Below are 25,814 nucleotides of genomic sequence, written 5' to 3'. Positions count from 1 at the left end.
GACAGTAACTGGAGCATAGCATCCATCCAAACTAGTACTCAAACTTAGTATTCAATACATCACAGGATATTGAGAATCAAATCATTAGCACTTCTTATCAGGACCATATCATCACAACATATTGCCCTGCATCAGTGCTCTTTGGAAGTCTATCTGAGCTCCTCTGGCTGTGTGTGTGTGTGTGTGTGTGTGTGTGTGTGTGTGTGTTTGTGTGTGTCTTTCTCCTCTCCTCTCACTTCCTTTAATCTGGCTCTGCTATTGATCCCCTGCAGGCCAGGGCTGTGGAATCACACAGATAGGGAATGTTGTTGTCTCTCTCCCAATCAGGGCACTGGGGAAATCTCTGATTATCTACCTCCAGTTACAGATACACTGCTGCTGTCGTCACTACTGATGGGAGAGGAAAATAACAGTCCAATCACACATGCATGCCGTCACACACACACACATACACACTAGTGCTAATAAACCGTCCGCAACCTCCCGACTATATGTGATAAATATAGAAAATGCACTGTACTGTTCTCTGTTTTGTGTCGTTTTTGCCTCAGTGGATCGACGTTTTCTGTCCCAGTTCCCGTGTATTTGGCACGAGTACAGCTAGGCTTACGCACTAATGGCAGAAAAAAAGATATGACAGAAAAACCTCAATGTATGAATTGCACAAGATTTATACATGTATAAAAACATTTATGCATTGTTTTCCCTTTATTCAACCCCCCACCACCCACCCGCCCTTCATCCACACAATATCTCATGACCCTAAACCCGCCCCCGCAGATATAACCGCGGGACTGCAGGTTATGAGTCAACTAGCACACACACACGAGCTCGGTCAATCCCATTTCCAAAAAAACTGAAAGGATCCCTGGTCCTTTCCTCTGGAGCCTGGGCTACAGTGAGGATGTGTGGTTCTGGTCGTGTCTGCCAGCCTGTCTCTTCTCAGTGCCAGACAAGGTCAAAACCAAACATGGAGACGCAAGCTGAGGAGATCTCTAGACGTCACTGAAGCAGCCATGCCTGGCTCACTACGGGTTTCAGAGGCGATAACTTCACAGAGTTCTGACAGGTTCCCCTCGTCCCATCCTCCCTTCTCTCTAGACCTGAGCTGACCCCCTCACTGCCAGACACCCCACACCCCCTCTGGACACAACAGTGAGGAGCGAGGGGAGCGGAGGGGAGGGACTGCTCCCTACAGGCCGTCAATATCTCAGCCTGGCCAACAAAGGAACATGACATCCAGATGCATGTTAGTGTTCAGCTGATGGGGACCAGGGTCGAAGGGTCATGATTAGCATGACACAGTGACAGAGGAAGTGGATCTCTCCAGTCTGACTGAAAGACACTGGATTAGATACAGCCAAGCCACAACCCATACAAAATAATGGAATGACATAGGGCAGGGGCAAAGACACCCTAAAAAACACTATACAATACAATACAAAAACTTCACTGATACTAACTATACTGAACACTATACTAAGCCTCCTGGTACACGATGGTGGTGCCTAGTGAACCAACCGATAGCACCAAATAGAATCTCATAGAATCTCACCACTCTGGAATTCCACCTCCAGTCGTAGTGGCTATGGCAACCAAGCATGTGGGAGCGAGATAGCTGCTCTTCAGATATTGAGTGTGCACCAATCCACTCTCAATAATGCAGTAAGCTTGGGCGGTATACCGTATATATTTGGAAATAGCCATGGGATGATTTTGCAATACCGTCAATCCTGTTGAAACTATTTATTTGAAGTTTTTTAATAAATATTTGTAGCAACTTGTGCAATACGTTAGGAGAAAAAGAAGATCACGTTCTTCATTTCACCTGCCACATAATTTTTCATTATGAAGCTTACCATTAGTCCCCAGTTACTCTAAAATGTATAGTTTTGTCACACAACACAATGCAACAGATGTCTCAAGTTTTGAGGAAGCGTGCAATTGGCACGCTGACTGCAGGAATGTCTACTTGGGCTGTTGCCAGATAATTTTATGTTAATTTCTCTACCATAAGCCACCTCCAACGTTGTTTTAGAGAATTTGGCAGTACGTTCAACCGGCCTCACAACCGTAGACCACGTGTAACCACGCCAGCTCATGACCTCCACATCCGGCTTCTTCACCTGTGGGATTGTCTGAGACCAGCCACCCGAACAGCTGATGAAACTGAGGAGTATTTCTGTCTGTAATAAAGCCCTTTTGTGGGGAAAAACTCATTCTGATTGGCTGGGCCTGGCTCCCCAGTGGGTGGGCCTATGCCCTACTAGGCCCACCGATGGCTGAAACCCTACCCAGTCATGTGAAATCCATAGATTAGGGAATAATTAATTTATTTCAATTGACTGATTTCCTTATATGAACTGAAATTGTTGCATGTTTCGTTTATATTTTTGTTCAGTATAGTTACAGTATGGAATTCACAACTAAATGTTTGCCAGCTAGATATCTTATAACTATTAAGTTAACTGTCTAAAATGTGCTAAATGCTCTGCAGTTGTGCATTTGGTTTGCTAATTTAGTAGCTAGTTAGCTATCTAGCTAAGTGGTTAGCCTAACAGCAGAGAAGCCCCTCCTGGATCAAGAGTCTTGCTGTCTAATATCTGTTTTCTGTGTGCAGCAAACTGTGAGTAGCATTTTTGAGTTACTTGTAAAACTTTATGAGCTGGGATGTCTGTCCTGCAAATAGTTTAGGTCAGAGACTGTATAAAATGTTTGCAATAAGCTTGTTAGCATTTAGTTAGCATTCTATATGGGACTTTACGTGTACTTGTTAGCATTGCTAACCTTCGGATTACAGAGGCTAAGTGGCGTCTGAAAATAGTGCCCCTTGTGTTCAGTGCCGGTATTACCAAATATCCCTGTATGGCACAAGGTCGGTATGAAGGTATGACAATCTGGATACCGCTCAAGCCTATAATGCAGCAATAAAGATCCACTAGTCATCGATATATGAATTCACATTCACTAAAATAAATCCATTGTCAATTTTAGATAGTCAGAAACAAATACACACATAAACACTTGCATACACAAATATGCATGCGCACTCGCGCACCCACACGCACCAGCCTTTACTAATGGTTAATTCTGCTCCCCTTCTCTGGCTCTACATTGTGGAAGTTACCTCAGTAGCCTGCTTGACTGGCATTTAAGAAACCAATCACATTACTTGCTAATGAAATGCCACAACTCTCCCGGATCCTCTAATAATATTTGCTCTCCCAGTCAGGCTGCCTGCCACTTGAAAGGTGACAGCCCAGCTAAAAGGGTAATTAAGCCATTGTCCATTAAATAAATCTGACAATATGCCTCTGTTAATATGTCTCATTCCTGTGTCCTGTCTGTATCCTTCCTCCATCTCCTCCCCTACATGCTTCCCTTAGTTCTCCATTCATTCAGAACCAGTGTCTAAAGAAAGAGAATAGATGTTCTTAACTGACAGCCTATAAGCTGAAATAGGACTAAGGAAAAAACCCAGAACAAATTAAATCAACTGAACCAAAGTAATATTTGAATCTCTCCCTATACCAAACTCCCTCCCTCTCCCTCCTCCTCCCCCCTTCTCCATCTCTTTCTCCTCCTTTCCCTGCCTTCCATTCCTAGTCTCTCCAGATAACCCATTCTCCGCGGAGGTAGCCAGTTTCACACACGTTTAAAGAACGCAGCAGGTGTTTCATCTAACACATCCTAGGACAATATCGCACAGCCTCCTCTGCAGCCTTCTCTAACACAAAACACTCCCTCTCCTCTCATACTGAGATATAGATCAGATCATAACATGTACTGTATGTTCCCCTTGAGCTAAAGAACGCCTAGCTTTACTACAACATAGTAACTAAATACCCGTTCCTTTGTGCTATACGGGTGATGGGATGGGATATGCAAGCACAACTGACAACATGTAATTCTAAGTTTATTCATTATTATTATTTTGACTTGTGTATTGTCTGGCCGGTTTTTCTGGTTCACATGAATGTAAACAGCCTACAGAAATATGGATCACACACACCATTATGTTCCTGGGAGCGTCACACTACTATTGACAGCAGTAAGTGAGAGTCAGATATCTATCACTTAACCTGGCTCTTATCGACAGATCCTCCATAAGCTATTAAAGAGATTAGAGGAAAACATTATTGGTTTTTGGTCATTCATCACATGGTGACGAGCCAGCCCTATCAATGCCCTCCTCAGCTGGCCTTTAACCTCGTCTCCGTTAATGGAAGATCCCTCTGAGGCCATGAACTGCGTGAGCATAACTAATGGTGATCAATAGTGTGAATTATCAATGAGGAAGGTGTTGGAGAGGGGAGGGCAGGGGGGCACATATGGGCTTTGGCTCTTAGCCAAGTCCTCATCAATAGTGTTGAAAGGCTTCTGTCAATGGGAGGGGGGCAACACCCAGCAGCCAGCTGTCACAACATTCTATCAGGTCATAATGATGATGTCACTAAAAGACGAGGAGCCATTGAGGTTGTGGAACAATGGGGAGCGGTGACGCTCTGCCCTGAGCCCTCACTGCTTCACTGGGCTGGCAGCTGGCCATAAGGTCTGTCTGTTGGAACAGGGGTCACCCTGAGGAGAGGAACAGATTCTAGAGCCCCCCACCACCCACAGTCCACTGACCCCTAACCCAGCTTACACCATGTCTGTCTGTTCAGATCGTTTCAGAACACAAGGGTTTGCCAGTCCACCTGCAACAGGCAAGACAATTAAAATGTCTGCTGACCCTTGTGAAGTGGTCTTTCAAGTGAACAAAGGGTAGAGTACTAAGGTTAATATTCCACGTTGGACATCACGTTTTAAAATGAAACTCAGAGTTTAATGGCTTCTTTAATATCCATACCATAAGAACTTTTTGGTGCTAATATATGCCATTTAGCAGACACTTTTATCCAAAGCAACTTACTGCGTGCATACATTTTACATATGGGTGGTCCCGGAAATCAAACTCACTACCCTGGTGTTACAAGCGCCATGCTCTACCAACTGAGCTACAAATGACCACATTCAAACACCTACAGTACATTCAAACACCTTAGATAAGGTGTTTCCAATAACCTAATAATCCTGATTTCATACCTATGATTATGAGAATTCAATGAGATTTAGGTTTTGGCAGAAAATGCAGTCTGAATCTACTGCTGTGTGTTTCTGTTACTCTCCCAGAGGCAGCCCATTTCAGTCCACATGCAGCGTGAGTGTGTTGTAATGTTAACACAGTGCCCTGACTAGTTCATGTATAACAAAGCTCTGAGTGCTATTGCACAAAAAGGGTCAAAGTCCAAACGCTGAGGAGAGTTAAAGTCACACATCTTTTTTTCTTCATGAGGATTAGGTGGCCGACCTTGCAGGAAATTCCTCCACAGACCACCCCCCCCTCATCTCCTCCATCTCAGCCTGATGGGAGGCCATCTGTGAACATTCCATTTTTTGTAGAGGGGGGATAGAGGGATGTGTAGGGGGGACGGGGGGCACTGTGTGTCCTGCTGGCATGGAGGAATCATGAAATTGTTCAGCAGATGATGACATTCCCTCCAAGCCTCTCTTTTCAATGTTATTTTCCTCATCTTTCCCCATACATGGCTGAGGGACTGGGGAGTGTAGCCTCTGCCTAACAGCTGCACAGGTTACAGGCATGATCAGCTGTGATGTCAGCTCCCATCCCAGCGCAGCACAGGGCATGGCAGGCTGCAGCTGTGTCATGGCAACTCAGCTCCTGGGTCCTCAGCTGGAGAGTGATGTGGCTGCCAGAGAAGAGAGAACTCATCTGCACCACCGCCCACTCCAAGATGGCGGAGAGGGAGGCAGTGTGGCTTGGACACAGTACAGGTCAGACACAGAGCATAGATTACAGGACAGAGGAAAGGTCAAATAAGGGCCATTTGAAGTTGTCCGAAAGGTAGTAATTTTATCCTATATGTACGCGGTAAACTGCACATTTATAAATGTATGTGACAAGGTTCAAACTGACCACTTCAGCTAGATATAGTAGTGGCATAGGGTTTCAATTCTGAGCATGCTCTTAAATAAGGTCTTAATCCTCCCTCAGACATAGGGTTGTTTAACCTAAAACTTTCAAAGCAGCTGGTGTGTGACCCAGATGAGAGCTGATATCCCTCCCAGCGGCAGTAGCAGCAGTCAATGGGAGCAGAGCAGAGAAGTAAAGCCTGACTGTAGCGGAGTCAGTGTGAGGGGTTGAGACGCTGACGCAGGGTGGTAGATTTACAGCCCCATATCCATGGTTCCCTGGTCCAGGCTGCAGGATTAATCAGGCCCTAATTAACAGAGAGAGACAGTGAGAAAAAAAGAGAGAGTTGCAGAGAGAGCAGTAGAGAGTGGTGCTCCCAGCCACTCACACCCTGCCCAGTCATGGCAGCTATGTGGGGCATGCATCCCAGGCCTGTGGGGCTGTTGAGGGGGTCTTTGCGGATTAGTGGTTGTGTCAGCCTGGTGGGCCTGGCAGGACAGGGGTACAGTGCTCCTGGAGACAGGGAGCCCCCAACCACTAATCCGCAAAGACCCCCTCAACAGCCCCACAGGCCTGGGATGCATGCCCCACATAGCTGCCATGACTGGGCAGGGTGTGAGTGGCTGGGAGCACCACTCTCTACTGCTCTCTCTGCAACTCTCTATTTTTTTTCTCTCTGTCTCTCTCTGTGTGTTTATCTACAGTCCCCATATAAAACGCCACAATCTCTCTTCAGCATCTCCTGGCAACAACACTTAGGTCTGTCTCTGGAACCTATTCATTTGAATGGACGTGACTGTGTTACCGTGGAAACGCAGTGAGAGAGGTATCCAGGCAATGACAGGGTATCTGTCACAGCACAGTTCAGAAGAGAACAGGAAAATCCTTCAATATCTATCTATTCATCTCTACTTTCTATGATTACATAGAGAGAGTCAAGTAGGAACAGAAATGCTTGTATGTTGTTTGCATCTACTGTATGTTGTTAGCCTACCAATGAGCAGTTGTAAGCATTTCACTGTTAGTCTACACATGTTGTTTACGAAGCATGTGACAAATAAGATTTGATTTGTTAGGCTATGTTTTTTTACATGAATGACATTAGAACATAGCCCAATGTAGCATTTCGTCCCCATCATTTCAAGCTTCATGTATTTCCTGTCTCCTTAATTAAGGTTAGTCCCTTTTATCCCTGACCCTACTGAGAGGACCGTGAAAACATCAAAGAGCCAGCCCCTATTAAAGCCAAGACCAATGGGTTTACTACTCACTAATAGGTCCAACCTCACACACCACATACACACACTCACAAACAAACACCCATACATGGACACAATCACACACACATCCTCACACTAATGACTACTTGGGAGTCAGGAGTGTGTGTCGAGTTGACAGTGGAGATGCAGTGTGTGTGAGGACACACTGAACCCTGTGTCCCTCCGCTCCGACCTGGCCCCCCTCTCTCTCTCCAGCGTTTTGACTCTCCCAGCCCAGAACAAAGAGCGTCCCTGGTTCCTGTGATATCCCATCCCTTTGATGAGGGCCACTGGAGCACACAGAGGCTTGTGGGGACCTGTTGTTTATGCTGAGGGCAGATCCATGTCCCTGTGTCCCTTGTTACCCCCCTATTGACGCCCCCCTCCCTCACCTCTATGTGATGTAGGCTTTGTGGGGAGGTAATAACAGGACAGGGCTGGAGTTGTACATGAGAGCCCAAAAAGGTCCCACCCACTGCTCAGGGCATTGTGTCCCCTGTAATTCCCTCTGCACTCTCTCACTCTACCCTTCCCTCCCTCTCCCTCTTTCCCATACTCCCTTTCTCTACACTATCAGAGCAGAAAATGAGTCCACGGCAGGTAATGGAGGGGAGACCCGGCAGGCAAGAAACAAGGCTTTTAAAAACACACACACACCGTACGCACACACACACACTGACCTCACTCAGACTGCATCACATCTACAGAGGCAGTGTGTGTGACTCACATATAGATTCACCTGGGTCCGAAGTGATAGGCTGTACTGTAGAGATCCCTCAGTGCTACTGACCAATGAGCCCACAGTAAGGACCACTGTGAGGTGGCAGCCAGATGGGCATCCTCTATCTCCTACATCCCTGGGTACTGGCATGTACCCACAGCTCACCAGTCCTCAACTCACCCTCATGCACCAACACCCTTCACAGAGAAATGCCTGACCAGTCACCATCCACGAGAGGTTCCCACATACCCACACAGTTCCCTTTGGTGATGCCATGGACAAGAAGAGCGAACTCTGTTCCTATGAAGACTAACCCAACCACTTCAGTACTACTCTGTCCCAAACCAAACACAATTCAAGTTGGGCTTCTAAAGCTTGGGCCCCATTGAAGGCCATAGCCGAGGACAGGCAGAGCCATCAAAGCTGCATCCCAGCATAGATTCATTACTATACTAGCCCTACTGCAGCTGCTGGAGCATGGGCTCAGGCTGGGGAGGGACGCTCTCCCAGTGTTCTCTTCCCAGAGCACAGCACAGAACAGCTGGGCAGGGACGCTCACATCTGGAGCCTCTATTTATACACTGTCACAGTCACAGTCCCAGTGCAACAACATTCTGAGAATGTATTCTGAATGCATGGTGGAGCACTGTGCAGAGATGCTTATCGAGTCTGAGTGATTACTGCCCAGCTCCAGATCTACATGACATTACATTGCAGTGGAAAGGCCTGGGTAGCAGGGAGTCTAACGACTGTCTTTGAGCAGCGTGAGGCAAGGCCTCCCTATCTCTCCACCTCCCTCCCTTCCTCTCTCTGCTCGGGCATGTGCAGTGATGTGGGCCGAATCAAAGAGTCCCTTTTAGAGAAGCACTCAATGCGCACCAATTAGGCCCAGAGATACCGTTTTAATCTACGGAGACACGAACCCCAGAGTGCCGCAGAGCGCTGCCTAGATTCACACAATCAGACAGGAGCGCTTTCTTTATTAGGAGGACTTCTCCGCTTACATAGACAGAGAATGTGAGGGAGGGTGTGGGAGGAGGAGAGATATAGAAGGGGAGTGAAGAAAGAAAGAAACGAGACTCCTAAAAAGAATTGGGATCGTGATAGAGTGTGTGGCAGAGCAGAGAAGAGCTCTGGCTCCCAGGCTGAGAGGAAGCAAAGCTACAGAGGCCGTGTGGGAGTGAAGCACAGAGAGAGGCAGTGCACATAGGAATGTGTGGGTTACAGCTAAAGAAGGCCACAAATTACAAGCCTGCGAGGCAACAACGGGAATACACAGCACCCATCTCCTCTCTATGGATGAGCACACTTCTAAACTCCGGACCGGCTGCTGCACTGCTTTTAGACTGATGCTCCAGTCAGCGGAAAAGTGCCTCCTCGGCGTGCACATCCAACTACAGTATCTCTCTCTCTTTTCCCTCCTCACATTCACTCTCTCTTTCTCCCTCTCCCTCTCCCTCTCACACATGCATGCGTGCGTGCGCGTTCACTTACACATGTGCATGCTCACACACACGTAAGACCATATTTAGTATATTTATGTGCTAGATGGGTGAGGAGATAACGTCCCAGTGCTCAGTGAGAGTTATACCTACAGGCAGCAGCATGCAGCCATTTCTTCAGCAGGAGGTCACACACTTTCATTCTCTCTCCCCTCACATCTCACTCTCCCCCCTATCCTCCCTCACTCAACGACGACCCTCCCCCAAAAAGCCTGCCTGCTCCTGCAGATAAGGCCCCCTCCTCCATCTCCTCCTCCCCACATTTCAGGTGAGCGCCCACCAGGTCTTTTTGAACACTCCTGAGATTACACATTTACTTTCAGAGCAGGTAGTCCACAAAACCACCAGCAGAATCTCAATCTCCCACCTTTCCCCCCAGAGCAGAGCAGAGGGGAGGAGAGCAGATGAGAGGAAAGGAGCTTGTGCTGTTAGCCCCGGGCTGCCTGCCCCTTATCACAGCGTCTCTCACCTGCAAACAGGCCAGGGTCATTAGAGGCTGAAGGTGATAAGAAGGCTTGATCTATCTACCTGGGCCTAATCAAAGGAGCCCAGGTTCAAACAGGCCGTCCTGCCTACACCTTTCCCCTAACCGTCTGCCTCACACAAAGCAATGAGCTCTGCCATGAACATGTCAGTCAGTCACAGACACACACTGTACTTTGAATACTTTATAGACAGTTGCAGGAGAGAGAGGTTCTAAAAGATCACGTGGCAGCTCCAGTCCCGACTCCCAGTGGGTGTCTGTCATTCCTCCCTACAGTCGAACTCTGAGTGGTGCAACTATCAAGCCCCTATCATCTTAGCAGTTATCACGAGTAAATCAGTGGATTCTCCTATAGACATACAAGAGCAAGTTCATGACCTCTAATAGCAACACTGCTAAAGGTACTGAGGGCGATAGCTAAGAGCTCATCATTTTGATCAAAGATATACTTTCTGATTAATTGGGTTGCAGAGACACAGAGTGCAGTGGCGTTTTCAGCTCGAACGCAGCTGGGTGTTTACTGAAGCCACTCAGGTTCTGTGTCTGTCCTCTCAGAAGGGAAGAGGACGGAGGGACAGCTGTGAATTGTTTACTTGTTTCTTTCTCCGGCCGGGCTAAGCTGTTGCCATGGTTTGAAGGAGAGGTGGGGGTTGTTTTTGGGCGGCTGGGTGGCATACCAATGCAGCATAAATGGATTAGGTAGAAAACTCAAAAACACTGAGTCGGTTGGAGAGTGGGGACTGAGCGAAAGAAGAGGAGGGGAGGGGGGGGCTGAGGAATTCCAGCCTCTTGGAGGAGTGTGCCAGGGTTTTGAAGGGCGCGTGCCGCCACACCCCTCCTCAGACGTCCTCTTTGATATAAGGCCTGCTAACCAATCACAGTTGTTCCAGCTGCTGCTTGCCCTTCCGCAACCCTTTCTCACCTCCTGCACCCTGTCCTCCATCCCCCAGACCCAGACCTGGCCTGGCTGGCATAGCTGACTGGGATCAGGGACCCCCCTACTCCCCTTCAAAGGCACTAGTCTGGGGGAGGCTCCTTGTACATGGGAATTCTTACCACCCTCCTCACCCCTCCACCTATTACCCTCCATCAACAGCTTCTACCTCCAAGCCATAAGACTGCTAAATAGTTGTCTAAATAGTTAAGCAAATAGCTACCTGGACTATCTGCATTGACCCTTTTTGCACTAACTGTTTTGACTCATTACATTTGCTGCTGCTACTGTTTACTATCTGTCACTTTATTCCTAGTTATATGTACATATCTACCTCAATTACCTCGTACCCCTGCACATCGAATCAGGTACTGGTACCCTGTGTATATAGCCAAGTTATCATTACTCATTGTGTATCTATTATTACGTGTTTAAATGTTCTATTATTTCTCTATTTTCTTTCTCTCTGCATTGTTGGGAAGTAAGCATTTCACTGTTAGTCCACACCTGTTGTTTACGAAGCATGTGACGAAAAATGTAAATAAAGTTTATTTGATTTGAACTGTTGCCAGTCCATCTGAGGAAAAGGCTGAGGGGGTTGGGCCTGCCTCCACAACATACCAAGATTAAAAGACAAAACCAAGCTAGCAGCATAACAATATCACACTGTGGAGATGGGGTTAGAGTGAGATTCTGAGTGTGTGTTAAGCTTCCTGCTTTTCAGATGCTTTGCTAAGGGTTCTGTGTAGCTGTAACTTTGTATATGTACTAGTTTCTACTTCCTCCAGTTGAGCAGCAGAGGATGCTGAGACAATGTCTGGGTTTTTCATCACTCCCTAATTAGAGTTCATCCCAGTTTGTATGTGAGAGCTTTGTGTGTGTGTTTGTGTGTGTGCATCCATGTGTGCGTGTGTGTTGGCTCGGTGTCTGTCATCTCTTCTCTCAGCAGGAACTCCTTATCTTGTAATGAGAAACTGGCAGTGGTGGAGTATGGGGGCCGGGTTCAGTATGGGCACAAGGACAAGTGATAACAATTAAGGGCATTCACAAGGTAAATGCGTGCATAAAAGACCCTGCACGCCACAGCGTTAAGAGCAAAATTAGCTAACACGTCAGTGAGAATTACTTTGATAAAAATCACTACCACTTGACCATCATGTTAAGCATGTCAGATCCTGCCAGTGCCACTAACTTGAGGCTGTGGTGAAATAAAAACCATAGGGGATTTTCCTTTGTAGTGCTGCTTCTCCTCCCTACTAGTGCTGCTTCTCCTCCCTACTAGTGCTGCTTCTCCTCCCTACTAGTGCTGCTTCTCCTCCCTACTAGTGCTGCTTCTCCTCCCTACTAGTGCTGCTTCTCCTCCCTACTAGTGCTGCTTCTCCTCCCTACTAGTGCTGCTTCTCCTCCCTTCTAGTGCTGCTTCTCCTCCCTACTAGTGCTGCTTCTCCTCCCTACTAGTGCTGCTTCTCCTCCCTACTAGTGCTGCTTCTCCTCCCTACTAGTGCTGCTTCTCCTCCCTACTAGTGCTGCTTCTCCTCCCTACTAGTGCTGCTTCTCCTCCCTACTAGTGCTGCTTCTCCTCCCTACTAGTGCTGCTTCTCCTCCCTACTAGTGCTGCTTCTCCTCCCTACTAGTGCTGCTTCTCCTCCCTACTCCCTGTACTGCCTGCTGTTGTGATGACATACAGTAGATGACGGTTAGAGCATTCCAAAAGACTGAGGCATCACTCTAGAATCATCCAATGGAACATTTGGAAACACCCTGCTCTGGGCTGGAGTGTGAACTCTGTTGGAGTCCTCTGATAGTCTTATCACCAGGCAGGAGATATCATGGAAATGATGTTCCTCCTCATAGATCCTTTCCACTGTGACTCTGTGAGACCTGGCCTTGAACTCATCTTTGATCCATTGATGCCTTTCTCTGATGTCGCTCATGTCGCCTCAAACAAAACGTAATGTTTGTTTGTTTTGTCTTCAACCAGTCACTCTCTTTTTCTACAGCTGTTATCCTCCTCTCGTTTTCAGGTTACTGTATATATTATATAATTCCCTTTCTATGGCTGCAGCAGCCTCATCTAAGACGGTTAGGTGTCTCATGTGCGACGCCCCCTCCTGCAGGGACCAGGTGGACCTTGCTGCTGCCGCCCCATCACTCTTCCATTATCATCATCACACTTCACTTCCCAGCGCTGCTCTCACACATGGCTGAGTGCACTAAGGCAGGCCTGGGGGGCACTCCCTGGAGAACACCAGTCACAACACACTGCACTGTTACCACACTTCCTGGCTGGTACTAGTCCCCCCTCCCCTTCCAGCCTGCTGCCTGCTGCCTAACAGATCAAAACACTTACTCACCCAACCCCAGGAGATAGATACCTGAATTATTAAATACCCCATTATTTATTCCAATGTATGTCCCCCTCTCCTCTCCCCATCCCCCCTCTATCTCTTTTGGGTTTTATTTTATTGTTCTATCCTCTGTTTTCTTTCCGGTCATTCCTGCGGCTTTGAAAATGACAGGGAACCTTGAGCTGTTGTTTAGAGTGAGAACAGATAGACAGACTGGAGGACATGAGGGAGAAACAATAACAGGAAGATGTTCAGATCCCAAACATATAACCACCAGGATGAGGTCAGATGACAATGAGAGCCTAAACCAGCTATTTTGAACCTGAATGTCTAACAAGACAGTCTATACGGTTTTAGAGGAATGTGTTTGTTGTGTTATGTGAATATATGTCTCAAAAAGTTTTTCTTACCTTTGCTAGCGGTTTCGAGGAGTCCCAGCTCCTCTTTTCTATGGAGGGGGGGATCTGGTAGATGTCCTGAGTCTGGTTCAGTGAGGGGGGAACCTGGTAGATATCCTGCCCAGGACCAGACCCTCCTGCTGAGGGGGGCACCTGGTAGATGTCCTGGACAGGAGCTGGCCCCATGGAGGGAGGCACCTGGTAGATGTCCTGGACAGGGGCGTGGTACTGCTTCTGGGCGAGTATGGGGGCCTTGGGTGGGGCTTGGGGGCCCGTGGGTATCTGGTACAGGCTTGACGGGGAGGGCTTGCCATGGTTGGGGGGCATCATGTAGATGCTGTCGGGTAGGGCGGGGACAGGCCCGGGGTTAGAGAAGGCAGGGTGCATGGCTGTGTATTGGGAGGAGGGCTTGCTGTAGGCACTCTGCATGGGAAAGGCCAGCTGGCTCGGGCTCAGGGTCTGGGCAGGGCCAGCCTGGGAGGCCTGGTGGAGTGGAGGCTGCTGCTGCTGGCCTGCCTTGTCATACATGCCCACCAGGATCTTGAGGCGGTTGCCGGGGACAATGCCCTGACGTCCATGCAGAGAGCAGAGCCACCAGCCGTCCAGACCCTGGGTGTCCCGCTCCAGTACCGTCATGATATCACCCTTCCGGAAGGACAGCTCGTCTGGGGACTCGGCCACATTGTCGTACAGGGCCTTGGCCAGCACGTTCTGCAGAAGACAGGAAAGAGAGGGTTAGTTCATTATTCCTTAACATTTACAGACAAGATGTGTCTACTACTACTGTTGTAGTACCGTTCAGTGAGAAAGAACTCCTGCTTCCATAATGTTGGACTGTCACATTCCCTAGTGCTGGGGCAGTCTGACGCCCCAGACTTAAGGCCTCCCAGGACAGTGAAATAATTCACAGCTGACACCTAACAGCACACAACACAGGCTCCATCTGCATTCCCAGAGCAAACACAGCCACCCACTCACTCTGGGACACTTTCAAACTAAACCAATATTTGGAGTGCGCCCCTGACCGGTACCTCCTCCTCTCCCTCCCCTGGCACTGGTACAGAGTGGTAAGACAAGCCTGGCATGGGGCCAGATCACACAAACACACAGGGCCCCTTCAAGTGGCCCCCTTCACTAGACCACAGGTCACACACAGTCCTCCATCAATGTCCCCAAGCTAAATTAACTAAGTCTGATTAGTTCATTGTGAGGCGCCTCCACTTTCTGATTTATTGCCTGGCTTCCTGTTGTCCACCTTGGTGTCTATGTGTTAATTAAGAGAGGAAGAGAGAGTGAGAGTCAATGTTGCCTTAATCAGAGGGGCCTCTCGTTCCTTGCCACTATATATCTGTCTATTCAGCACCCAGGCCTCTACCCAGGAGCAATGCCACACAGGACACAGGGCTGATAATTTACGTACCCAGAGAGCTCCAGCTCTGTCTCCCGCCCTCCTGCCCATGGCTCGCTCCCTCCCCAGCCCAGATTGTTTATCACTTGGATGAGGATGTTTGTGCCTAGCCTGACAGGGTGTGGGGAGCGGGGTTCAAGGCAGGAGATAGTATGTGTCTGCTCACAGTGTGGTTATTAATATGGTGTCGTCTTGTCAGGAAGCAGAGGTTCCCCCGTCTAAAACCCATTATAACACACCCTGACCTGACACACATACGTGCATGCACGCACACACATAGGTGCACAATACCATAAATAAAATGTCATTCTTTGTGCTGCCTGAATCCCAGTCAGGTAAGAAATGTACCATCCCCCACCCCGGCTCCTTCAGTCTCATGACGAGATATCAATCACCCCTGGTTCCCTTTTCCACTGCCAGATAGAGACAATTAGAACAGACCCTGGGTTGCCTACTCTCTGTGTGCCAGATATGGTCAATTATAGATGTGATTATTGTGCTATTACGATACCCAGACAGTAATGGCAATGTTAATGTACGTTCAGATGTTCCCTATATGTAGTCAATGTAAGGAATCAGAATTGTCCCAGTGCTGAGTGAGGGTTGCTGTGATGTGATGCATCGCTGTCTGCGTCATATGTATTCATGGATTGGGGTGGTGATGAATGCAGTGCTGTGTGCTGGTCTATTGGAGGGACAGTCAGGGCCTATCTCCCGGTCACAGTCTGATGAATGGCCTTCTTGTAATGGGAGAGGAACAGCTACTCCGAATCCACAACCCATCAGAGGCTCTGGACGGACGGAGCCACACACGTACACAGCCCCCTACAATAGCCCCTGAGTGGTGCTCTGGTGGCCAGAAGCTGTCTGCGATGTCACCATGCAGGCCCAACACACGCTGACCAGGCAGAGGCACATACATAGTCACACACACACACTGACACACACACACACTGACACACATAGACTAGTGAAATAATGAGGGGTCCTCAGACTAGTAGAAAGAGCTCATTATACTATGAATTTTACTCACAGCAACATCTTGACTGAAGCAGAGCTTAAGTCTTCAGTCTCACTGAGCTTTCTCAGGACTCCAGAGTGATTCTCCATTTCCCACCAGGGATGTATCAAATCAGCTGGTGTTAATGGATAAACGGATTCTACTCAACATGGACAGATAAATGGCTTTAAGTAATCCCTACCTTCAAAAAGCCACGTGAAATTTGAATGGTTTTAGAGAGGATGTTTGGTATCAATTACCTGAATGAGAGTATAAATTATTCTATATGCTTAAGAGACAATGAGGTAGTGATGCGGATAGCATGGTGCCTCATATTGCCTAGTCTTAAAATGTTATCTTTACTCTCCCTTTCCAGCTTGTCCTCTTTATCTATTCCATCCATCTCTCCCTTCAGAAAAAAATAAAGAGATTCCTTTGACGGCCATGCTTTTGTCTGCTGCTCTCTGTCACAAGTTCATTTCCTGTTGGCGCGAGGGAGTGGACAGAGAGGACTGATGACATCACAAGATTTGAACTTTGCCTTCATTAGCTGAAGGCCTGCCTGCCTGCCAACTCTCAGTATAACACCCACAAATATCTCCCTGTTTTTCTCCCTCTGGCCACAGAAACAGGAAGTGCTTAGAGAATGATTCATGTGCCATTCTGATTGGGTATGAGTCAATAACTAGATGACTACTAGTCTCTCTCCCTAGTATAAATTGCATTTACGATGTACACACCTCCCCAGACACAGCTGAGGGTGAGGAGAAATCATCATGTCTAGAAACTAAAAGTAGTCTGCTGGGTCACAATGTGTTTCTAGTCTGCCAACCTCCAGCTTCCTAGTCAAAACAGCAAGGGCTCATTTGAATCTGTTGTTCCAACAACAATGTTGTTCAGGTGGCCATACTAGCCTAGTGGCTCTGTCTGTGCTGTGCTCCATTTCCTTTGTTTGGGGTAGAAACCTGACAATGGTAACAGTGAGTAACTGGGGGCCAGCAGTTTTCTGTGTATAGCTAAGTCACTATGCTAACACATCACCATGGAGGTCCCTGTGGTAATGGCAGGTCAAAGCCTGACCCCATGCCCCTAGAGCCGGGAGCAGGCAAAGTCTGACGGCAAACACTATTATCACTCCACAAAAGAAAGAGTGGAGAAGAAAGAGGTGAAGAGAGAGAAAAGGATATTCATCATCCAGAGGCCTAAAAGTTCATTGATTTGCATTTAAAAGGGTCACGGCTAAAAGGGGATCTTACACATATACACTTAACAGAAAGCTGAAGAAGCTAGGGTAAGAACTAGGGAAAGAGTGATGGTAGAAATGAAGGAAAGGGAGAGAGATCCACAGGAAGAGAGGGAGATGAAAAAGAGGTGCAGTTGGTCTGGGAGAGGGAAGGAAGGGGCTGCAGTGTCCATTCAGACACAGTCACTGAGCAGGAAGTAATGTGGCAGCTGGTTGAGCACGCTCAGTGCAGACAGGTCAGTGAAGGGGAAGGCAGCAAGCGAATGTGTGTGTGTGTGTGTGTGTGTGTGTGTGTGTGTGTGTGTGTGTGTGTGTGTGTGTGTGTGTGTGTGTGTGTGTGTGTGTGTGTTTGTGCGCATGAGAGGTAGAGGGCAGGGTGGCCTTTGTCTTTTGCCTCTACGTGACCCCGTGGGACAAACACTTGTTAAGTCACAGGAGGGTGTATTTGTGTTTTGTACATGACTGTATATTTGTCCCACGGACACAGGACCTTGGGCACAGACATTTAATGAACCCCCCTCTCTCCTCGACTTACAAAGCATCACAGCAATAAGTAATGTCTTTTGCAAACAATACTCTGCCCTTTCTCCTTTGTGCTGTTTCTGTCTCTCTGTTCTCCTCATCCAACCCCCACCCTTTTAAACAAACGCCCCCTCAGTCATCCAAAGTTTTTATTAGTTTAAAACAGATGGACACTGCAGACAAAACAAGGCTGTCTCTGCTGCTTAAATCACATTAGCCACCTGAGCCTGGCCAAACAATCCCACTGGGTTACAAAAAGTAAACTTCCTCTGGGGCTAAGTAGCATGCTAGCACATAGCTTTTGACTATTCAGATGTTCACAGCAGCAGTACACAGACTGCAATTACAGCAAAGCCTTGGCTAGGCCTGTGTGTAAGCCAGTGGTATAAGACATACTCACTGACAGGTAGCAGACTCAGTATCAGACAGAGGGATCAGACACACTCCCTGTCTGTCTGTCTGTCTGTCTGTCTGTCTGTCAAGCAGAAAAACAGGGCCAGAGTGAGTGAATGGAGAGATGTGACTCAGTCAGTCCAATGGGGATCTTGTTTTGGTCTTTATCAGCTGAGACAGACACTGCTGTGACACACACAGACACACTGTGCTGCTGCTGCTGAGGTATTGGAGTCTTCCCACAAGGTAGCAAGCAACAATTAGGGTCTACCTCATAAAAAGGCCAGCGAGAGGCCCATATGGGACCATTTGTAGGCAAATAATGTGAACAATAAACTACAGTAGTCAAATAGGGTCGAGCCGCAGGCTAATGCCAAAATCTATGGAAAATAATCCTGAAGGACAAGACATAACACAAATAACCTATAACATAAAATAGCATAATGGTTGCCAGTTCGAATCCGGGGTCCGACGGGAAACATCTGGCGGGAAGTGAGCTGGCAACCAGAGGGTTGCTGGTATCAAATCCTAGATGCCATTACCTGCCGGTATGACCTTGAGCAATGCATTTAACACCCCACAACAACTGCTCCACGTGAACCCCGTGTGGCAGACCCCAGCTCCAACATCTCCAACCTATGTATGTGTTTCAGAGGGGTTGGGAAAAAGTGGACGTCACATTTCAGTTGGATGTTGTGTACGATTGACGAATAAAGTGATCTTAATCTTAATTCGATGAGGTCAAAGATCTCATTGAATAGGGCCCAGAACAAACATGTTCACACAACACTCTCCTAGTTGAAAATAGGCTATATCAGTCAATTCCATTTTTTATGACTGTTTTTGAGAATTCATGTTGCTATTCCAGTGAATGTGTGTATGTGTTGGTGTGTAACACCTTGATCTCTCTCCATGTCCTTGGTATTCTCCGGGCGAGCCCAGACCCGTCTCCCACTTATCGGAACATTCCACAACCTCTACACACACCTCTCCAGTTACCTCACAATCCATGGGTGTCAAACACCCCTTCTACAACAAGCTACACAAAACACACACACACAAATTCATACTAGCTCTAAAGACTCATTCATAAGGTGGCAATCAACATAGCATACTTTCAAATCTTATCAGTCACAGCTACAATATATAGGCCAAGTCAAATAAAGGTTTTCACACAAATAGACCTTCACACTAAAGCATGCTAAAATGTATGCCACTATTATGAATAATCTCTTCTCAAGGTGGAAAAAAATTGACAAATAACACACAAAGAGCTTCAACCCCTTCTCCCTGTCAAGTTTCAACAGCGGTAAGAAAGAAATCTCTGATTCTTGTAGCTACAGGCTACAACAAAGTGCTGGAGTGACAGGCTAACGGGTGAGTGTGTGGTGGAACACCACCCTGTACGCCACACAAAGCTGACAGCAGTTCCACTGTTGTAATCACTGAGCGAGAGAGGAAGGACAATGACACCCAGTTCTGATTTCTCCTATCTACATACCAAAACACTTTTTCCTCTCATCCATAAACACAGGCAGTCGCAATGGTAAAAACATGCACAGAACTCTCAATGCCCGACAATAAATCCTAAAATGACAGCCTTGAGTGGGGATACAGGGGAGATACAATGATTTTCCAGAGCGTGAAACGTCATTGTGTCCTCAGCCAAACATTCCAGTGGTTAGGTGTGAGAGACAAGGCCAGGAATTCAGGGAGCACTCTGATACATTTCAGGGGAACGGAAATACAAAGACAAGATGTGGATAGGCCTACTGCTCAGGGTGGATTTTGAAAATTCTATCAAGCAGAAGTGGCATAGCTCCACAGGTTTTCAGATCATCTGCATGTGCCTCACAGAACTACCTCAGTCAATCTGTTTAGATAACAGATCAGTGGATATGTGTTCTGTTCTGTTAGCTTTGACAACAGCATTCTCTGGCTCATCCAACTGCCCTGAGGGCATTAAACCAACCTGGCTGTGTGAGGAGAAAGCCCAGCGCTATGGTAACTAGATCAGACAGAGCTGAAAAGCCAGCACTTTGTGCAGAATCCATTTTGCCTGGTGTAGGCCTAGCTAGGTGTTCTGCTCTGCAACAAAGTTCTTATCTAAACGCCCTCCGTCTCTGCCTCTATTCCCCCAGTAAAGCCCAATTATCCCCCACAAAAGCAGGTGCCCTGGGGAGAGTGGGGTTTGACTACAGCAGAAAACATGTGCCCCCAGGCCCTGTTGTTTGCTGCTGAACTGGGAAGAGAGAGATACCGTCAGTGCTAGCTGAGGAAGGGCCTGGGTGAACTGTGTTTAAGAGATTAGGCCAGCCACAAACCAAGGTCTGTTTCAAACCTGTAGTTTTCTCTGTAGCAGTGCTTCAACGTAAAGCTCTTTGAAAAACACCATGAAATTATAATGTTTAGCATCTACATGATGACACATTTACGACAAAGAACCTAAAATAACAAATTCAGCATAATTATTTGCGTGATAGCACACTGTGCTGTGCATTCGGAAAGAATTCAGACCACTTGAATTTTTCCATATTTTGTTATGTTACAGCCTTATTCTAAAATTGATAAAATCGTTTTTTTCCCCTCATCAATTTACACACAATACCCCATAATGACAAAGCAAAAAGAGAAAATCCCCCCTGAAATATAACATTCACATAAGTATTCAGACACTTTACTCAGTACTTTGTTGAAGCACCTTTGGCAGTGACTACAGCCTCGAGTCTTGGGTATGACGTTACAAGCTCCCATTCTTCTCTGCAGATCCTCTCAACCTCTGTCAGGTTAGATGGGGAGTGTCGCTGCACAGCTATTTTCAGGTCTCTCCAGAGATGTTTGATCGGGTTCAAGTCCGGGCTCTGGCTGGGCCACTCAAGGACATTCAGAGACTTGTCCCGAAGCCACTCCTGCGCAGTGGTGTAAAGTACTTAAGTAAAAATACTTTAAAGTACTACGTAAGTCGTTTTTGGGGGTATCTGTACTTCACTTTACTATTTATATTTTTGACAACTTTTACTTTTACTTCACTACATTCCTAAAGAAAAGAATGTACTTTTTACTCCATACATTTTCCCTGACACCCAAAAGTATTCATTATATTTTGAATGCTTAGCAGGACAAAAAATGGTTCAATTCACACACGTATCAAGAAAACATCCCTGGTCATCCCTACTGCCTCTGATCTGGCGGACTCACTAAACACAAATGCTTTGTTTGTAAATTATGTCTGAGTGTTGGAGTGTGCCCCTGGCTATCCGTAAATTAAAAAAACAAGAAAATTGTACCGTCTGGTTTGCTTAATATAAGGAATTTGTAATTATTCGTACTTTTACTTTACTTTTGATACTTAATTACATTTTAGCAATTACATTTACTTTTGATACTTAAGTATATTTAAAGTTTAAAACTTTTAGACTTTTACTCAAGTAGCATTTTATTGGGTGACTTTCACTTTGACTTTACTTCTATTAAGGTATCTTTACTTTTACTCAAGTATGACAATTGGGTACTTTTTCCACCACTGCTCCTGCGTTGTCTTGGCTGTGTGCTTAGGGTCATTGTCCTGTTGGAAGGTGAACCTTCGCCCCAGTCTGAGGTCCTGAGCGCTCTGGAGCAGGTTTTCATCAAGGATCTCTCTGTCCTTTGCTCCGTTCATCTTTCCTTCGATCCTGACTAGTCTCCCAGTCCCTGCCGCTGAAAAACATCCCCACAGCATGATGCTGCCACCACCACGCTTGCCAGGTTTCCTCCAGACGTGACGCTTGGCATTCAGGCCAAAGAGTTCAATCTTGGTTTCATCAGACCAGAGAATCTTGTTTCTCATGGTCTGAGAGTCCTTTAGGTGCCTTTTGACAAACTCCAAGCGGGCTGTCATGTGCCTTTTACTGAGGAGTGGCTTCCGTCTGGCCACTCTACCATAAAGGCCTGATTGGTAGAGTGCTGCAGAGATGGTTGTCCTTCTGGAAGGTTCTCCCATCTCCACAGAGGAACTCTGGAGCTCTGTCAGAGTGACCATCGGGTTCTTGGTCAGCTCCCTGACCAAGGCTCTTCTCCACCGATTGCTCAGTTCAGCTGGGCGGCCAGCTCTAGGAAGAGTCTTGGTGGTTCCAAACTTGATGGAGGCCACTGTGTTCTTGGGGACCTTCAATGCTGAAGAAATGTATTGGTACCCTTCCCCAGATCTGTGCCTCGACACAATCCTGTCTCGGAGCTCTACGGACAATTCCTTCAACCTCCTGGCTTGGTTTTTGCTCTAACCTGCACAGTCAACTGTGGGACCTTATATAGACAGGTGTGTGCCTTTCCAAATCATGTCCAATCAATTGAATTTACCACAGGTGGACTCCAATCAAGTTGTAGAAACATCTCAAGGATGATCAATGGAAACAGGATGTGCCTGAGCTCAATTTCGAGTCTCATAGCAAAGGGTCTGAATACTTATGTAAATAAGGTATATATATATATATATTTTGATACATTTACAAAAAATTCTAAAAACCTGTTTTCACTTTGTCATTATGGGGTATTTTGTGTAGATTGATGACATTTCTTTCATTTAATCCATTTTAGAATAAGGCTGTAACATAACAAAATGTGGAAAAAGTCAAGGGGTCTGAATACTTTCCGAATGCACTGTATTTGATTCACTCACATCTTCACATGTTCATGTTTGGTATGTATTTTACATGTATGTGTGTACCAATAATCTGTTTTTAACCTAAATCTGAAACCCTGTGACTCACGGTTGGTTGTGCATACATGTCAGAGCTGACAGTTTCACCAGTGTGGAGTGACCCTCCTTGTGTCAACCTTCCCGCTACACCTGGGCTGAGTCACAGTCTGGTGCTTGGTATCCCGGTGAGTATTACTACGCTCAGTGACTGTGTGGCACCTATAATCTCTCTGAGGGAAGGGACTGACTGACTGCGTGAGGGGTTTCACTGCCAGACCTCCCAGGGTGGTGACAGGGGGAATTCCACCCTGCACCCAGGCAGGCTGGGGGCTGTGAGTCAGTCAGAAATGAGTCAGGCCTAGGGGACAGGGGCGAGAGGCAAGGGCCTGGAGTTACTCAGTTGAGCTCTTTGTAGTAAACCTGAGAGCCACTCTTCCTTTGACCCCCACAGACACCCCCACTTACTCACTCAGTCACTACTGCATGGTGGGAATCCACTTCATTTATTTATACCAGAGTTTCCCAAACTAGGGGTCGCCTGACTTGAAAATGGGGTCATGAGAGAAAATGTGTGCTTGGTTCATAGAACCGGGGTTAAGTCAGTAACCTCCGGGAGCCACTAGAAATGGATATCCATAGAATTTTACATTTCAGTCATTTAGCAGACGCTCTTATCCAGAGCGCCTTACAGTTAGTGAGTGCATACATTTTCATACTGGCCCCCCGTGGGAAACAAACCCACAACCCTGGCGTTGCAAGCGCCATGCTCTACCAACTGAGCTACAGGGGACTGCGGATGTAATAAACAGAGCGGTTTCTGTTTTCTTCCTACAAATGTGGCTCTATCTTTTGAATGGTTTAAGCTACAAAATATTATGACCCCATCACTGAAAGATAAGATTCTCAGGAACACGTACATACAGTACGTCCTGTTTCCCTCTACTTTACCCACAAGTCATTAGAACTGAGTGGACAAGGCCAAGCACTAAATCAATTATGTTATTTTCTACACAAAAGATCATACAACATTATTGCCTGATGATCTTCTGAATTTCCCAATACCTTTCTGATGCATTTCAGTCACTTCAAACCATACTGTCTTCAGATTGAAATACTGTCAAAAATACTATCAGACTGATTTGTAATAGGTTGCCATAGCCCAAATTAAAAAAGTTTACATTGGCCGTTGATTACATAACTTGTTTTACATGGTGGGGTCGCAAATTGTTTTTTATATCAAAATGGGGTCGCTGACCAAAAAAGTTTGGGAATCCCTGATTTATAAACTAGCATCACTTCCTGGCTTCATTAACCCCTCCTTCTGAAATAGCAAGCCGATAGCTCGCTAGCACGTTACAAGGCATTCACTGCATTGTCAAGTTGAGCTTCTCTCAAATGGCTTCCATGATTACTAAGGCCAGCCTGAGCAATAAACATCTCTTAGAAACGAAGGCTAAACCTTCCATCTACATAACCTCATTACAGTCACCAATCAGACATTGTTAATTAAAGACAGCTAGGAAAAGTCTAAAATACATATATTGTAATGCAAGTGGTGTTGATTTTGTAATTAGATGCATTCTAATGTGTGTGAATAGACAAGGGGACTATCCCAGGCCTCTCCAGGGGGTCGGCCCCAGTGCTGCTAAAGAGCAGAAACCTCTCAGACAGAAATGCAGTATGGCCCTATCAACCAAATACCAAACCCCTGTGTAATTACAGCACTACAAGCTTACAGAATGCCAACACTTTCAAACAATAGCAAGGAACGAACGGTACTGCCAAGACTCCAGCAGCGGGCCACTGCACTCTCTTCTCTCCCCATAAATCCTTAATCTTTAAACTTTCTCCTGAGTCAGCAGAGCCAGCTAAGAGCAGCGGAGCTCCATGGCTCTTTCTCCTGTCTGGCTGTTCCAAAGCCCTTTCTTCTAACAGCGTCTTAAGTCCTCCAACTCTCCCCCTTTCAGAGAAGAGGGGCCTTTACAAACCATACAGGACATCAGCAAAGAACACTAAACTTTGTTCAGGAACTAGTATGAAAAAGACCAAGGAGAGTTTACTTGTGTTCTATTCTCCTTATTAGACATTTCCTTTTGTGTGTAGAATTTTAACTTAACATTTCTATCTACCTAAAATACACAACACAAAATACACATTCCGAGACACATAGCACAGCAAACAAAGTAAGTTCTGCTGAGAACTAACAAAAGGTAAGATACACAGAAAACATGTTAACTCAAGTTCCCCCCACTCTTTTCCTTTTCTTCCCTGTCTCCTGCCCTTCCTCTCTACTCTTTCCCATCTGGGGCATTTAGCATGTCCTGACCAAAGTGTTCACACAGCAATGGGAACAGCAAACACACACATTACACACTCACCAGATAGTTCATTTTCAGCCCTCTTGTGTGAGTCCGTCCGACAGACTCCAGACAGGAGTAACAGGGCAGCGATTTGGCCCTGGAAACAGCCCCTGTGTCTAGCCACCAGTTAAAGTTCCCTGTTGTCTCTCTCCCAGGCAGAAGGACTTGGGCAGATCCTAACACATTCTCTGGCACTGTGATCTCAGAGTGCAAGAATGAGATTGTCCCATTTACTTCTCTCTCTCTCAGTGTCTGTCCTTCGCTCTTTCTCCAGACTCCCTCTCGCTCTCCCTCTCTCTCTGTATCTGTCTCTGGCCAGGGGAGGGAGGGAGGGAAGAATGCTCAGTAATCTGACACCCCCCAGTTAATGCACAATCCCGACGTTCCCAATCCCAGGCTGTGATTGGTTGAAGGACCTCTTCTTATGTTAATGAATCTTGCCCTCTCTCTCCCCCTGGCTGTGTGGAATGTTTAGTGCCTGTGCTCAGACCTTGGAGGGATACAGACACTCAGTTTTTCTCTTTTTTTTTACCCCAGCAGAACACATACAGTGGGGGAAAAAAGTATTTAGTCAGCCACCAATTGTGCAAGTT

General features: G+C 46.7%; 1 protein-coding gene across 1 annotated transcript in view; it reads right to left on the bottom strand.

The window, feature by feature from the left end:
- LOC311134774 (breast cancer anti-estrogen resistance protein 1-like) overlaps nt 1-25,525 on the bottom strand; it is a 37,767-nt gene extending 12,242 nt beyond the window's left edge. The window contains exons 1-2 of the mRNA XM_084168554.1: nt 25,240-25,525; nt 13,633-14,331 (exon numbers count right to left, since the gene is read on the bottom strand). Coding sequence (XP_084024680.1) covers nt 13,633-14,331; nt 25,240-25,251 — 711 coding nt within the window. The 5' untranslated portion in view covers nt 25,252-25,525. The remainder of the gene's footprint in view (nt 1-13,632; nt 14,332-25,239) is intronic.
- Nucleotides 25,526-25,814: the final 289 nt, after the last annotated feature.

Source organism: Coregonus lavaretus (assembly GCF_964263955.1).
Source record: "Coregonus lavaretus genome assembly, chromosome: 9".
Classification (NCBI taxonomy): domain Eukaryota; kingdom Metazoa; phylum Chordata; class Actinopteri; order Salmoniformes; family Salmonidae; genus Coregonus; species Coregonus lavaretus.
The sequence above is the reverse complement of the archived record's forward strand: the minus strand, read 5'-3'. Positions and strand labels throughout refer to the sequence as shown.